A 14,293-nucleotide genomic window follows, 5' to 3' on the forward strand; every position below is an offset into this window, starting at 1 on the left:
TATGTAGAGGAAACCCGCAAAGTTGTTGTATTCTAAAGTGTATCCAGTGCCCAACGCCTCGCCCTGCCGCCCCATCTGACCTCGGTCAGATCCTATTGTCTCTCAATCGCTCTCTCTCTCTCTCTCGCTCTCTCTCTCTCGCTCTCTCTCTCTCGCTCTCTCTCTCTCGCGCGCGCATACCGGAGGTATCCCCATTCGTATGTTTTGCGGCTTAGGAAGACTTGTAGACAAAGTCTTCGAGGGTCTTGTAGGCCTTCTCGAGGTCGTCGTTGACGATGATGAGGTCGTGAACGCCGGGGGTCTTTGAAAACTCGAGCTCAAGCTTGGCCTGGGCGAGGCGCTTTTGGATGCTCTCCTCCTTTTCGGTGCCGCGGCCGCGGAGGCGCTTCTCGAGCTCATCTTCGGAGGGTGGCGCGATGAAGACATAGCGGGCAGGGAAGTTTGATTGCTTGATCTGCTTGACGCCCTTTTGGTGTTTGTTCGTCAGCATGAGATGCCCACCATGCTCTGAGGGGCGGGGTGAGGTATGATCGTGAAAGGGGGAAGCAATGGGGGCCATACTTCCATCTCAATATCGAGGACGACGACCTTGCCCTTGGCGGACTGTTCCTCGATGGTGGCCTTGGAGGTGCCGTAGGCGTTGCTGCCGAACACGGCGTGCTCGACGAAGCCGTCGCGGGCGACGAGATCGTCAAAGGCCTCGCGTGTGACGAAGTGGTAGTCGACGCCGTCGCTCTCGCCCGGGCGGGGCCCGCGGGTGGTGTGGGAAACGGAGAGGGCAAAGGTGTCCGGGTGGCGCTCGAAGAGAAGCTTGTAGAGGGTGCCCTTACCGACGCCCGAGGGACCGGAGATGACGATCGGCCGGCGGTCGGAGGGGAGGACGACTGCAGGCGCGGGGCGTCATTAGTCTTGTGGTTTGCTTTTTTGTAGGGGGGAGTGGACGGGTAGTTTTCTTTTTTCCTCTTTTTCTCTTCATCTGGCGCCGAAAAGGCGTACGGAGATTGGGTTGCGGTTTGTGTGTGTGTGTGTTTGATGTCGCGATGCCACTTACCTGGTGCCATTGTGTGCGCGAAACGAGATGTTTGGGTCTGGAAGGAGGACTTGGTCAAGGGACGTTGTCGTGAGAAGGCCTGGGCGAACGGTCGGAGGCGGGGCAGCATTACAGTTAGACGGAGGGAGATGGGAAGTTCGTAGGGTTTCAAGAAAAGGTCCACGGGGGAGAGGGGCGGGCGGCGGTCGGAGGGGGGGGGGATCCGCGGTCTCGGAGAGGCAGCGAGCTAGAGCGGCTGTCGTGGGCGGTCAAGTCTGACAGCCATAGCCTAGCTAGGCACAGGGTTCGGTAGAGGGACGGTCTGGGGCGACGTGGTGACACATTCTACCTGGGTACACCTCCTGGATGGTGGGGGAGTCACTTTTACCATGCCCGGCCGAGCTTAGCCCCCAATGCCGGCAGAATTCATGTGCCGCTGAAGAGTCGCTGTTGGGCCGCCATGACTCGATGGGAGGCGCGGTGAGTGAAGCAGTTGGGTTCCCTTTTCGCTGTCTCTCATTTGTCCACTACATCCCGGGAAAAGTCCTGCCGGGGTATTAATTACATGTCGCGCTGCCACTGGAAGTCGCGAATGCACTCATGCCTACCTTGAATACCTAATGCAAGCCTTTTGTCATGCGATCCGGAATCCATTATTTTTGCAATCACAAATGTCCTCTTTCAGGTCTCTTTGCTGGAATGGATCTGGTCATATTCTAATCCGCAGTCAAATGCATCGCTAATACTGACACAGACGACAGACACAAGTAAGCATCCAGGGTTGCGAGCATTGATTCAATCGATTTGCCAGAGACAATACTCAAAAGCCCCAAACTTAGTATCGCATCTTTCTTGCAGACACGAGTTTCCAAGCTATCACAACGATTGTATCGGAATCAGGAATAATGACCCATAAGATAAGAAGAGAAAGCGTCTCTACGGTCGGTGGCAGCCACGAGTACTGCAGTCAGTTGACGGTTAACGGCGGCGGGGCTTGCCATGCCATGTCGTCAAGGCGTGTTCCTACTGCCTAACGTTTTCTCGGTATAAGTTGAGAAGACACTCATAGATGTTTATATACCGGCTTGGAGCATACTAAGTGCCGCAAGTGAGGCCGTACGCATCACTCACTCAGATACTTTGTCCTTGATGCGCATCCGGAGGTTGTCTCGCCCTATTGAGCATCTGAATGTTCAAATCTTTGGGATGCCGAGCTCAATTTGTCGATGCGTATCCCACAGCATACCTTCTAGGTACAACCTGACAACGAAGTGTGACAAGAACAGTATGCAGCCGAGCTTCAGGAATACATAACCTAGAAGGGTTTGCAGTCCCGACGACTATATTGCAAGCGCAAAGATATCCCAGGTACATACCTTAAACCAGGAGGGTCTCAGTGTTGTTGCGATATTGAACCTTCCGAGAGTGACAAGGATGAGCTTCGGAATTGTCCAACATAGTGTCACAGCAAAAGGAGGGCAACCTCTTTAAATGTATCAATTGAGGGTTCTAAACAAACCACGGGGAATCTATGATGCCAGAAAGAAGTCAAGTCATGCATTACCTCCAAGCCATACGGATAAACCACATACAACATCCAGCGTATGCTTCCAGAGCTTTTACAAAAAAAGGAGAGCAAGCAGAGGCGCGGCCATGGCAGCGACTTTGGGGCGCAACGGAACTGCAGGGTTGTTGCTCGTCGACGGGGTGGAAGAAGAGGCAGTGCCAGTACCGGTAGGAGTGGAAGTGCTACTGGCGGCGGGAGCAGTCGAGCCGCCTGTGTTGGTGCCGGGAGTGTTGGCGTCAGAGTCGGCGAGTGGCGAAACGGCGAGGCCAGTGATCTCTGTCTTGCCGCCAACGTCGTAGACCTTGTGCTTGACGGTCCAGTCGGAGATGGAGATGATCTTGCCGGAAGGCTTGTTCTTAATGCCGTTGTCGATCAGCTCCTGGGCTCCGGGGGGAACATCCGGCAGAGTGAAGTTGTTGTTAAAGCCCTTCTCCTTAATCAGGGACGATTCGCACTTGGGAGGCTTGGGGGAGTTGGCGGGCGCCTTCTCGGCCTGGAGAGACTTGAAGTCGACCTTCTTGTACTGGGTGGCGAGGTTTGTATAGTCGATCAGCAGCTCGACAGACTTGTCGTCGTTGACCTTGACGATGCCAAAGTTGTTGTCCTCCTGGCTGTATTCGTAGACGAGGCCGCCCGAGAAGAGATCCTTCATGTCGGGGCCGTAGATGGCGCCAATCTCAGTGAAAACACGAGGTGTGACTTGGTTGCAGCCAAACTCGGAGAAGAAAATAGGAACGGAAGACTCCTTCAGGTCTGAGACGAGCTGGTCGTAGGTGGACTTCTTGAAGTCAGAGTCGCCGCACCAAGAGTACGAGTTGAGACCAAAGAGGTCGATACGGCTAGGATCCTTCTCGTCGCCGTTCTCAGCACACTGCAGGAAGTTCCAGGAATCGACAAGGATCTCGCGGACGTCAGCGGCCGAGTACCCAACAGGAATGGGGCGGTCGGCATGCTTGGAGACGTAGTTCTTCAGATCGCGAGTGACGGCGCGCAGATACTGAGGAACGAACTCGGCCGTCTTGACATCGTTCATGACCTCGTTGCCAGAGAAAAAAGCTAGTGTGTTGGGGTAGCTCTTGAAGGATTCGACAATGGCGAAGGTGCGGTTCAGGTAGGCAGCGTAGTAGCTGGTCCAGGGCTCCACGCTGGTGAGACTCTCGCCGGGCAGGGGCGAGTTGACGTCGAGGATCATGTACATGCCAGCGGCGTTGAAGATGGAGGCGCAAGCATCGTGGTTCAGGTTGGGGTCGAGGTTGTAGACCCGGATGGCGTTGGCGCCGAGGCGCTGTAGCAGGGCAGCGTCTCGCAAGCAGACATCGCCGTTGCTGAGAGGGTCGCGGTTGTGGACGGGGTCATAGGCAGCGCTTCCGCCGATCTGGTAATCGACACCGACGATCTGGAACTTTTCGCCAGCATCGTTGACAAAGGCATTGCCCTTGACAGTGAGGGGCTTGACGGCGGCAGCCAGGGTCGCACTCAATGCGACGAGGGCAGTTTGAACCTATGGGAGATTACCAAGCCAGATTAGCGGTGCGCTCTCAGATTGGGATATTGACGCAGAGTGAACATGAGGGGGAGGGAGGGGGATCGGCAAAACGAGGCGGCGCCATCTCTCAGAATTCCCAGTGATAGGGTTGGCTCTCCACATGGCACGACACGAACTTGGCGTGTTTTCGTGCCCTGATGGTCTTGGCAATATTCGTTTCCTGCGACTGCCCGTTGAACCGGCCAGCCGTCCGGACCAGGATCGCCAATTGGGACAAGGAGCGGTTACAGCTACAGAAGACAAACTGGCTTGTACTCACAAGCATTACGGCAAGATGCGCGGGTGAGGTTTTTAAACCGAATGTCGAGTCGATGGGAGAGAAGAAGGGGGTATTAGACGTGTAAAGTCGTAAGAGTTGGTGCCGTTCGAGCGGCGTGCCTTTGAAGGGTGTGACGTGCGAAATCCAAGAGAGCAAGAAGATGGAAGTGGGTATTAAAGGAGCCAAACAGGCCAGAAAAGAAAAGGAAACAATTCTTCCGGGGTTTGTTGTTGGTGGTGGTGGTGGTGACGGTTGAGTGAGTGACGAGAAACGAAGAGAGCCAAGATAAAGACCGGGTGAGGTGAGCCGGGATGTCGATGTCGATGTGCGGCGTGGTGCTGGGCTAAAGCGGACAGGTAGGCACGGAGAGGGCAGCGATGAGTCTTGCAGGGAAGTGCAGCCTGAGTCTCAGGAGATGCGAGTTGAGGTCAGGTGGAAGCAACAGTACCGGGGAAAAAGACTGTAATGAGAGAGAAGAGGAAGTGAGAGGAGGATGAGGAGGACGAGGAAGAGTAAGAAGAAGAGAAGGTCGGATGCTGGAATGTAAATTAAAAATGGAAAAGGGCACCATGGCTCCCGCAGCATCTGGATACTTGCTACCATACTGGGCCTGGCACACCGGATACTGACGACTGTAATACGATGATGCTCAGCGGTTCTGTCTCATCTCGGCCTAGCGTCACACAACAAGCATCTCCATCCCAACTCCCCTCCCTCCCGCTTCTTCGTATCGGCCTGCGGCGACTTTTTCCCTCTCGGACCTGACTTGCCATCCATCACATCACCATCCGTCTCAACTTTGCCCCCTCCCTCTCCTTCTGCAGGTCGAATTAGTTTCCACCTCGCAGGCGGGCTTAGTCCGACGACGTTTCCAGGCCTTGGCCCTAAATTTTGTCTCTTTGGACCAAAAAGCCTGATTCCGGTTTGTTTACCTAGCTTGCGTCCTCATATGCGCAAACTACATCTACAGGACGCATCCGATAGATGGTGTTACAAACATCAGAGGTCGCCTACACAGCCTTTCGGCATTGCTGTTCCTCAAGGCAACATAGACATCCACTTACAGGGTTGGGGAGCGTCACAGGCGGGAGGGGCACCTCTGCCCAAAGTCCCAAACGCGACCGAAGCAAAGAAAAAGAAGACGGCGTAGGAATCATAGAATGGCTCGGGCAACGACACGGTCTGGGCGTAACCGGCCGGCCGACAAGAGCGAAGGCGAAGGCGAAGGCGCTGACTAGTCGCCCACCACCTTTCGTGCTGCGCTGCAGGTGCCAAAGCTTGGCTTCTTTTAATCACCCGGCCGCCATTGCCTCATCCCACTGGTCACGCTCGTTTATCTGCAGGACCCACCCACCATGCTCAGTCGCCATATTGCAGGGTCCTGTTCCTTGAGCCTTCCTTTTCTGAATAGACGACATGCTCTCGGGAGGCCTGTTTTGTTCATCGTCGATTGAAAACTTGTAATGGAAGCTGGTTCCCTCACTCACGTTGCAAATAACAGTTCCACAAGTCGACCATGTCGCATCAACGACCCTGAACTCCCGGAAGAGACGTCCTTCTTTCCTCTTTCGAAACGTCATGCGACACCACGATGAAGCATTGCTAGGACAATGCGCCACACTGGCCAACCGGATACGCTGAGCCGCGGGAGGTGGGCTGCTTGAAAGAATGAGAACGACGGCCAACCCATAACCCAACTTCTACCCATCCAATACGAAGAGGGAAATGTCCCATGTTTCCACATCAGAATGGTATCATCTCTCGGGGTACGCCTTGCCCCAGGGGTTAGCCCGGTAGGGTCTTCTTTTTTTCCATCTTTTACCAAGAGTCAAAATTGCTCCCGACGCTCGGGCTAACCGCTGTCTGTAGAAGTCTGTCTGTCACTCTTTTTCTGGCCAAGGAACTCTCGGGAACCGATATGCGGAGGCAACCAGCCGACCTTGCCTCTGCCCTACTTCCAGCTGAGTCTTTGTTGGCTGCACTATCAACCACGAAGCCCCAACGACCGCCCAATTTGGGCATGGAATGTTGTTGGTTCGCTTCTTTGGGGCCAAGCTTATTGGACTCAATTGGTGGAGATGACGACGCCTCGAATATGCACAAATGGGTGTCCCATGGCCGTCTTATCCTTTTTTCCCCCTGTTTCCACAAGCAACCGCGCCAACACACTGGGTCAACAGTTCGTGTCACCATAAGAGATCCAGGAACACAAATCATCGTGTTCGTTCTCCTCCTCCATCTCCTTGACTAGTGTCGTCAGCTGCTGCAAGGTACGATACCGCGGCTGCGGCGCATCGATGCGCATGCCACGACACGACACGGCATGACAAGGAAAGCGCGGGCTCCCGCGTGCCGAGCAGCCGTTGGTGGCTGAAAGCGCAAAACTTCGCTTTTCCACTCTGCCGCCAAAACAGAAAAATCACACTCTCTACGCAGAGTCCGCGGCGCCCCCCCCCCCCCCTCATTCCTTATCCTCTGCGCCCCATGACTGGCTTTTTCCAATGGGGACAAGAAAGATTACACCGGCCAGCATGTCGTATTTCGGCCGGATGACCGGGTCTTGTTACTCTTGTTCAGAATTGCTTGATTGTGATAGACTCGTATCCCCTTGCACGACCCCACAAGTGTGTGGGATTGCCTCACTCGCCCGACGGTCTTTCCCCCCACATCATCTTGGCGGTTGCACGGATGGGAAATATGTCCCTCACATACATCGGGCTCCGGTTAATACGGCCCCGCCCGGCATTATGGTTCCGAGCCGTAAACGGCTCCGGTGGCCGACCTATCCTATCCACCATCGCCGCACTGCCACCGTATTTTTTCTCCCGTCCTATCCGTGCCTTGAACCCGCATTCTGTTAGCTGACCGTTTCGATGCAAGATATCAAGGAAGTGGACTTGGTCCGGCATTTGAATCCCCGCTGTGGTGAAGGCTAATAATTATGGAAATGTGTTCTTTTGGAACTTTGAATGCGATCTATACCTGGATCAGTTAAACAAGCGCTTTGCTGGGGGGCTTCATTGAGTGCCGTACCCGAACACAATCTCTTCCTGATTGCATCTGACGAGAATCGCTTCACCAAAACCAGTATGTACACTACTGCCAGCCTGAGGAACCCGGAGTTACTGTTGTCAGCAACATCTTCTCGTTTCTTGAATAACCTCAGAAGCTCAACACATAACATGCACTAATCACCGTGTTGAAAGGTGGACCTGTGGCCATTCGTTTGTCCGCGCACCCTACAGCCGCGTTCCCCCCTTCCCCAACTGTTAGGAACCAATATAACTACGGCAGAGTAGCATCTTAGGTGGTCAACGCATTGCCGCATCCCGAGCACTGCCTCAAGCCTTCGAGCATTACATGCATCCGACGGCCACGAACGCGCGTCGAACAGCAAGCGTCGTTCTCCTGAACTACCTCTTGGTCCAGTCTGACAATACGATCTGGTCAACGCACTACTCTCCGGAAGCATGTTTCGAGTGCATACTTGGTCCGTAGACGTGCCGTTGCTACCGTCAATAGTTCTGGCAAAGGCTCCAGATGAGATGAACCCGCTGCCACATTCTGAACCCTGCGCCAACCCCCCTGAATAACTTCGTGCGCCCCTCTCATCCGACTCATTTTGGGGCCAATCTGTCGCCAAGAACCAACATGATCTCATCCCGCGGTCGTTCCTGTATCAAGGTGGACTCGGTCACTGTCGAGGTACCCTACACGTCAGGATTCGGAGCCAGCGGAGGCGGATCTGGTAGAGAGATATGGGCTATGAAGTTGCCGTGCTCCGTGCCGTACTTCCATACTTATCCCACCACATCACAGGACATCTTGGCGAGGGAAGATCCGCTCTGCCACCCTTTTTCAACACTACGCGTTGTTCATCTCTGCAGGTCGGCACCGTATTTGCTACTGAATTGACAAACTACGCGATGGTCAAATAAGTCGGATAGACACAAGAGGCTGACTAGCACTCGGCACTGTCTTTCCGGGCCTGGTTGGATCAACGCAATCGTCAAAATACGCCGATCGTTTGACAGGTAAGGTTTCTCAGCGCAGCATTTCTCGAAATCAGAAGTCATCCCTTTTGGTAACGATACAACAAACTCGTTCATCCCAACGTTGGCAGACATACAAAAACCATTTGCATTGTATCTGGGTCTTCTTCTTCTTCTTCTTCTTCTTCTTCTTTTTAACGTTTGGGTCGGCTCCCCCTTTTTGTATCTGCAGTCAAACATACTGATATGGCACTTAAGAGCTGGTTAATGTACGCGCTCCAGGCAGCGATCGATATCGGACCGCCGAGGGGCACTATTGTACGCCAGCGTACCCTATCATGGTTCCCAGGTTTGCGAGCACTAAGAGAAGGAGCACCGAAAAAATGGTTAGATAGATGATGTATGCTCGTGGCGTTGAATGGTGACCGCTGACTGCTGCTGACCACTTTCGCTGACAACCGACGGGAAAACCGATCCGTTGCGACTAGAGCGCCCAACGAAACGAAGTGCGTATAGACAGGTCTGGGTGATGGCTTACAGCAGAGTAAACAAGGCAACCCGTTTGTATAATACAGGGCCAGCGGGATCAACACAACACGCCTTATCATTGGTCTCTCGGTTTCGTTATGCCAACAGCCCCGAGCTTGAAGGATATCGAATCGGGCAGAGGTAGGTAGACAGACGAACCCCAGCCAGCCAGTCTCGCTTGATTGCCCGCCCTTGGTAGTTTGCGGGGGAGAACACAAGATCGACAGATAAAAGACAGGTGGAAGAGGTTGAAAACGCTGTTGCCCTAATTCTTCAAACCCGTGACATTAGACTGACGCTGCTGGCTTTCGCAGCCAGTCCCTCAGGCACAGCCCCGTCACCCTTCGCCGAATTGGAAGCACATTACTGTACCAACAACACACATCCAGGACGTTGACTCCCTATACACAGTGAGATCTACTCGGCATGCCCGTTCTGCCGAGTTCAACGACCCCACAGACAGCTGACATGCCCCCTACAGCGGACCATGTAAAACCCCGTCCCGTCCCCCTTCTCTGGCCGTTCGTCCAATAAGACCATCCGTCACTAGCATTTCTCGATAGCGCAACCCAAACAAAACTCGGACTGCAACGCGTGACAGCGTGTACTTGGGCGTCTCGACGTCCCAGGGTACCAGTCGCAGAAGGTTCCAACAAAGCGGCAGGACGGCAGTTCTCGTGACCAATTAGGCCATTTGCTGGCGAAGCGACTGGACGTTCCCTCTGAAGCCTACTTACTGCTTTGTTGAGGACTAAATCCGAATCGCTTGGGGCCTGATGAATCCTTATGATGTTTGCGAGGCTGGTCAGAAGCTCGGCGGAGCTTTCGTGCCATTTGACGTTTTGTTGGTTGCTGCAACTTGATTCACACTGAATATGAAAAGCAAATGCAATGTCCGAACACACAAAAAGCATTGAACCTCGTGTCAAGATCACATTACAGAGCGTCTAATTATTTGCTCATCTGATCGTCGACCATGCCCTCCATACATACGATACAAGGACCCGGCCCTCGACCCTCCCGTCAAGAGCATTGTGCACCAGCCGTCATAAACACCGTTAATTTGCAAGCGTACAAGAAAGTGGGCAAGATGCCGTCTCAAGCACCAGGCAAAACTTCCGTTCGTCTAACCCATGATACCTGACTGGCCTCTCCGCGTCCACCGCAGATTTCATTTCATTTCAACCGTTTAACCCCTGAACTCCTCAGCACCGCTGGCCTCCCACCTGCCGGGGACGAGAGCCAGAGGCACGATACCGGAGACGTGCATCTCGGGGCCAAAGATCTTGGCGTTCAGACCAAGTTCTTGGGTCGCGGCCTTCATGTTCTTGAGACCTTCCTGGTAGTTAGGGCCGGCACGACGGACCCAGATCTGAACGTTGTGCTCGTTGAGCTGGTTGGCATAATCGCGAAGGGCGCGGATGACACCCTTGAATGTGCTGGCGACGTTGGTGAAGTTGGCAATACCACCACCAATGAAGAGGACCTTGCCCTGGTCGTTCGGGGGAGAACGGAGCATGAGGTCGAGAACAGTGCGAGCGTAGTGATAGGTCTGGGACTCGGTGGGAGCACCAGAGTACTCGCCGTAGTTGGCGAGCTCGTCGGCGAAGCCAGCAGAGGCAATGGCATCGGCGTAAACGACGGAAGCACCACCACCGGCAACCAGAGTCCAGATGCGGCCGTTAGGGTTCAGGACGGTGAGCTTGAGCGAGGCACCGGTCTTGGCGTCAAGGTCGGCAATGTAAGCCTCCTCCTTGGTCAGTTCGCGACCGAAGGGAGCAGGAAACTCCATCGGCGGGCCGGCATCAATGTTGACCTTCTCGCCGTTAGAAGCGGCAACGTTGGTCAGACCAAGGGCGGCGGGGGAACGGGCGATAGCCCACTTGACACCACACTCGAAGTCCGCAGTCTGGTCGAGCTTGGCAGCAAGATCCAGGAAGTGCACTGAGGCGGAGGTGGCATCCTCGTTGGGGATGACAACGAGGGGGTTGATCTCGAGGTAGGTGAACTGGCACTCGACGTAGACGGCATACAACCGGCTGATGAAGTCAACCAGAACGTTGTGGACGCCCTTAGGGACCTTCTTCAGCAGAGTCGCGGCGATCTCGTCGTTGGAAGGGTATTGTGAGAGGTCGACGGGGATCAAGAGCTTCTCAGCCTTGGCATCGACATCGCCGACATCAACACCACCCTCGTGGGTGAAGAGGATCCAGTCGCCCTATCATACATGATTAGCATCGACTTTTGTCAGATGAGGTTGTGATGTCAGGCATAGTAATTGCCGTGTGCAGAGGGGAATTCTGCAAAGGGCATGGGTGGACGGGGTGGACGGGCCACAGGTCTCGTCTCGTGGCATCCGTTCGTCCGGCTCGGGAGAAAAATTACCGGAAAAGGCAGTCCAGTGGCCGGAATCCACTTATTTGACCCATGAGCAGGAAATGCCATAAAGCGTGCAAATTCCTGCCCTGGTTGCCAAAAGAAGTTTCTCCCTGTTTTTCTCACTATCAACCGTCGAAGAGCCTCACTTTGCAGTGTGTTGCGTGAATGATATTCACACACGACTCATCGATGGACTGCCCCCCCCATTCGCCCCGCCAATGAATTGGAGAACTACAACCCGCCACGCGCCAAGGACGGCGACTACTCTGGAAACTTGGAGAGCAACTTACATCTCTGACGGACATGATGTTGATGTAGTACTCAGTGTCTTGAGGGTGGGGAACGAAGGGCTCGACGAGGAATTGACGCAGAACACCGTGGGTGGTCTCGACCTTGACCTCCTTGCCAGCACGCTCGGCGATCCAGGCGCGGGCCTCGGCCCAGGTCTTGTTGAGGGCCAGGAGACCGCTCTTGCCACGGCGCTTGATCAGTTGATCGGGCTTGGCGACGAACTTGGTGCCGGGCTGAAGAACCCAGGGGTAGGTGACCTCGGCCTGGTTAAGGACATCCTCGACGTTGGCATCCTCGGGGAAGTGCAGCGAGCACAGCCTGGGGGGAGGGTTGTGCTTGGTGGGAGTAGGGAGAGGAGTGGGCTTAATGACGGGAGCACGGGTGAGGTGGTAGTTGAGGATGGCCTTGCCGTCGGCCTCGAGGATGGACTTGGCGGACATTCTGGCGTTGTTGAGGTAAGAGGTGAGTTTTCCTTGGTGTTGTTTTTTGCTTGATTTGGGCCTGAATCACAAAGGGGACTTGTCAGCAATTGACTTCTGGGAAACGATGCGTACTTGAGGGGCCATTCAAGTGGAGGTCTTGCTGCTGTCAGCCGCAGGATTGAAGCTGAGCTGAGCCAAGCCAAGCCGAGCCGAGCAAGCAATGAGGGGGCAAGTGTCACCCGCAAGCGGAACACACGATGGGCTCGAGTTGAGCTCAGAGTCGGAAGAGAGGAGAGCCCGGGATGGAAAGCTGGGTGGGATGGCTTGCAAGACGGTGGCCACTCCAATCCGGGGAGCAGCAGCAGCAGCAGCAGCAGCAGCAGCAAAGCAGCGGGGGCGAAGACATACCGAGAGAGGGCGATGGATCAAAAGGGCTACCAGGCAACGAAGTCGAAGTCTGGGGACGAGGTTGATGATGATCCTGAAATCAAGTGAATGTCAGGAGTCGAGTCAAGGTCGAAATCGAAGTCGAAGTCGAGAGCGGTGTGAGGGGGAAGAAAGAAGCGGCGACTTTGAAGGAGAAGTATGGATTGAGGGGAGGATTTGGAGTGGGAAGAGAGAAGGGAGCTTGCGGGAGGGAGAAGATCGTCAGCCTTTCACAAAATTTTGGACTCTGTCGAAGCTCCCAGGGATTATTTGTTGCTGGGAGAGCAAGGAGGGGGATTGGGAGTGGGAAACGGGAGTTGGGAGGGGTGCGGTGGGAAAAAGGAACCCAAGGGGAGGAGGGGACGTGATGTGAGGTGAGGTACATCATGGGCGACGGAGTGCGTCAAGGTACGGACCGGGGGGTAAGTGCTCAGAAACCGGCGGATCCACCTTGAGAGGGAGCTAAGGGACCACGCCAAAAAGTTTTGGGGTGGATCGTGCAGGTGGGCGGCCTGTGGGAATCTCGGAGCTCTTTTTCTTTTCTTTTTTCCGTTTCCTTTTTGGAGGGAACAACTAGGGGATGTATTTTTGGGGATCGGTGTATTTCTTGGGAGAGAAGAGTTGGGTGGGATGGGATGGCATGGTCGATGCTTGCGAAGCTCCTACCCTCTCGAAACCCCGACTACGGCCGGCAAGCACACGCTACGCACACGACGAAGACGAAGACGACGAAGACGGGGGAAAAGCAACGGAATCCGCAGCAATTGAGAGGGATTGGGATGGAAGGGAGGAAGAGGGAGGGAGGTATGTACCTCTACCTGGACCACTGACCTACTTTTGGGCTGCACCTCGCCGAAGTTATCGCGTGAGAATTGGAATGGGGAGGAAAGAAGGGGGTGGCAGGCGAAAGAGACAGGCACTGGTTGTTGAGAGGTTTAAGTGGACCTCGTACCTTTTTCAAAGTTACTCAGTCGACTCACTCTTTCTGGGAGGGCGAGACTGGGAGAAATTGGGCAGACACGCGCGCGCTGGGAATCGAATCCCCGGTGACATTGTCACGGCCAGCAAATTACTGGACCTTTTTGATTTCCTTTCTCTCTGTTTCTCTTTCTTTCTTTTCCTTTCAATTTTCGTTTTAATTTTTCTCCCCCTTCCCCCTTCTCGGAACTGATGTTCTCCAAACACCGCAATGCCTGACTGTGACATTGACATCCATCGATGTGAAAGGAGGGCATCTTGGGTGGACCAGGCGAACGGATGGCACTGGAAGAGTTGGAAGGTGGGAAAAGATGGAGCTTGTGGGCGATGCGGGTGCGATGCGATGCCGTGCGGTAGCGGTAATTGCGAGTCGCTGCCGCCGTGCATCAAACTCGCCCCGATTTTCTTTGCTTCCAGAGGCTTCTCTACCTTGTTTCCCGTCGGCTGCGTCTGTTCATTGTTTCTGGTTTGATCGAGATCAGGCAGACCGCGGATCCATCCTGTTACCGGAACCATCGCTTTTGCACCGGCGGCGTCCAGCGCGGGGATTAGTTTCCGGTGATACAAATCCCCCGGAGGAGAGGGGGGGCACTCTAGAGCCGCGGGGTGGTACTGGCTTCGGGCGTCTCTCAATCTTGTCGTGGGACAACAGACGGTGTCCCGGATGTCAGGTCCCCAATGGGAATCGGTCCAGGAGCCGGGCATTGGTTGGTGCTTGTTAGCCATGGCGCCGGGAATGGGAATTGGGATGGTCCAAAGCACAGTCATCAGTCTCAAGTGAGACGACCGCACTGCGTACCAAGACGGGATTTCGACCCCCCCCTTCACATAGCACGGCGGTTGGGAAGAGCGTTCGTTCGCCCTGAGAGTGGGAC

General features: G+C 54.7%; 5 protein-coding genes across 5 annotated transcripts; 2 read left to right on the forward strand and 3 right to left on the reverse strand.

The window, feature by feature from the left end:
• Positions 1 to 211: 211 nt before the first annotated feature.
• On the reverse strand, positions 212 to 1,160 carry CH63R_10878 (Guanylate kinase; the record flags this gene model as incomplete). Its single annotated transcript, XM_018305852.1, has 3 exons — positions 212 to 466; positions 562 to 884; positions 1,052 to 1,160. The coding sequence occupies 3 exons, from the start codon at positions 1,158 to 1,160 to the stop codon at positions 212 to 214; spliced, it is 687 nt and encodes a 228-aa protein (XP_018155276.1).
• Positions 1,161 to 1,490: 330 nt separating this feature from the next.
• On the forward strand, positions 1,491 to 2,064 carry CH63R_10879 (uncharacterized protein; the record flags this gene model as incomplete). The annotated part of the gene is made up of 3 exons (XM_018305853.1): positions 1,491 to 1,510; positions 1,658 to 1,797; positions 1,889 to 2,064. The coding sequence occupies 3 exons, from the start codon at positions 1,491 to 1,493 to the stop codon at positions 2,062 to 2,064; spliced, it is 336 nt and encodes a 111-aa protein (XP_018155277.1).
• Positions 2,065 to 2,649: 585 nt separating this feature from the next.
• CH63R_10880 (1,3-beta-glucanosyltransferase) lies at positions 2,650 to 4,408 on the reverse strand (the record flags this gene model as incomplete). Its single annotated transcript, XM_018305854.1, has 2 exons — positions 2,650 to 4,098; positions 4,403 to 4,408. 2 exons carry the CDS (start codon positions 4,406 to 4,408, stop codon positions 2,650 to 2,652), a joined length of 1,455 nt encoding a protein of 484 aa, XP_018155278.1.
• A 2,963-nt stretch (positions 4,409 to 7,371) lies between these two features.
• On the forward strand, positions 7,372 to 7,709 carry CH63R_10881 (uncharacterized protein; the record flags this gene model as incomplete). The annotated part of the gene is made up of 2 exons (XM_018305855.1): positions 7,372 to 7,489; positions 7,609 to 7,709. The coding sequence occupies 2 exons, from the start codon at positions 7,372 to 7,374 to the stop codon at positions 7,707 to 7,709; spliced, it is 219 nt and encodes a 72-aa protein (XP_018155279.1).
• A 2,402-nt stretch (positions 7,710 to 10,111) lies between these two features.
• Positions 10,112 to 12,032, reverse strand: CH63R_10882 (ATP citrate lyase subunit putative; the record flags this gene model as incomplete). Its single annotated transcript, XM_018305856.1, has 2 exons — positions 10,112 to 11,140; positions 11,592 to 12,032. The coding sequence occupies 2 exons, from the start codon at positions 12,030 to 12,032 to the stop codon at positions 10,112 to 10,114; spliced, it is 1,470 nt and encodes a 489-aa protein (XP_018155280.1).
• Positions 12,033 to 14,293: the final 2,261 nt, after the last annotated feature.

The sequence above is a fragment of the Colletotrichum higginsianum genome (genome assembly GCF_001672515.1).
Source record: "Colletotrichum higginsianum IMI 349063 chromosome 7 map unlocalized unitig_7, whole genome shotgun sequence".
NCBI lineage: Eukaryota > Fungi > Ascomycota > Sordariomycetes > Glomerellales > Glomerellaceae > Colletotrichum > Colletotrichum higginsianum.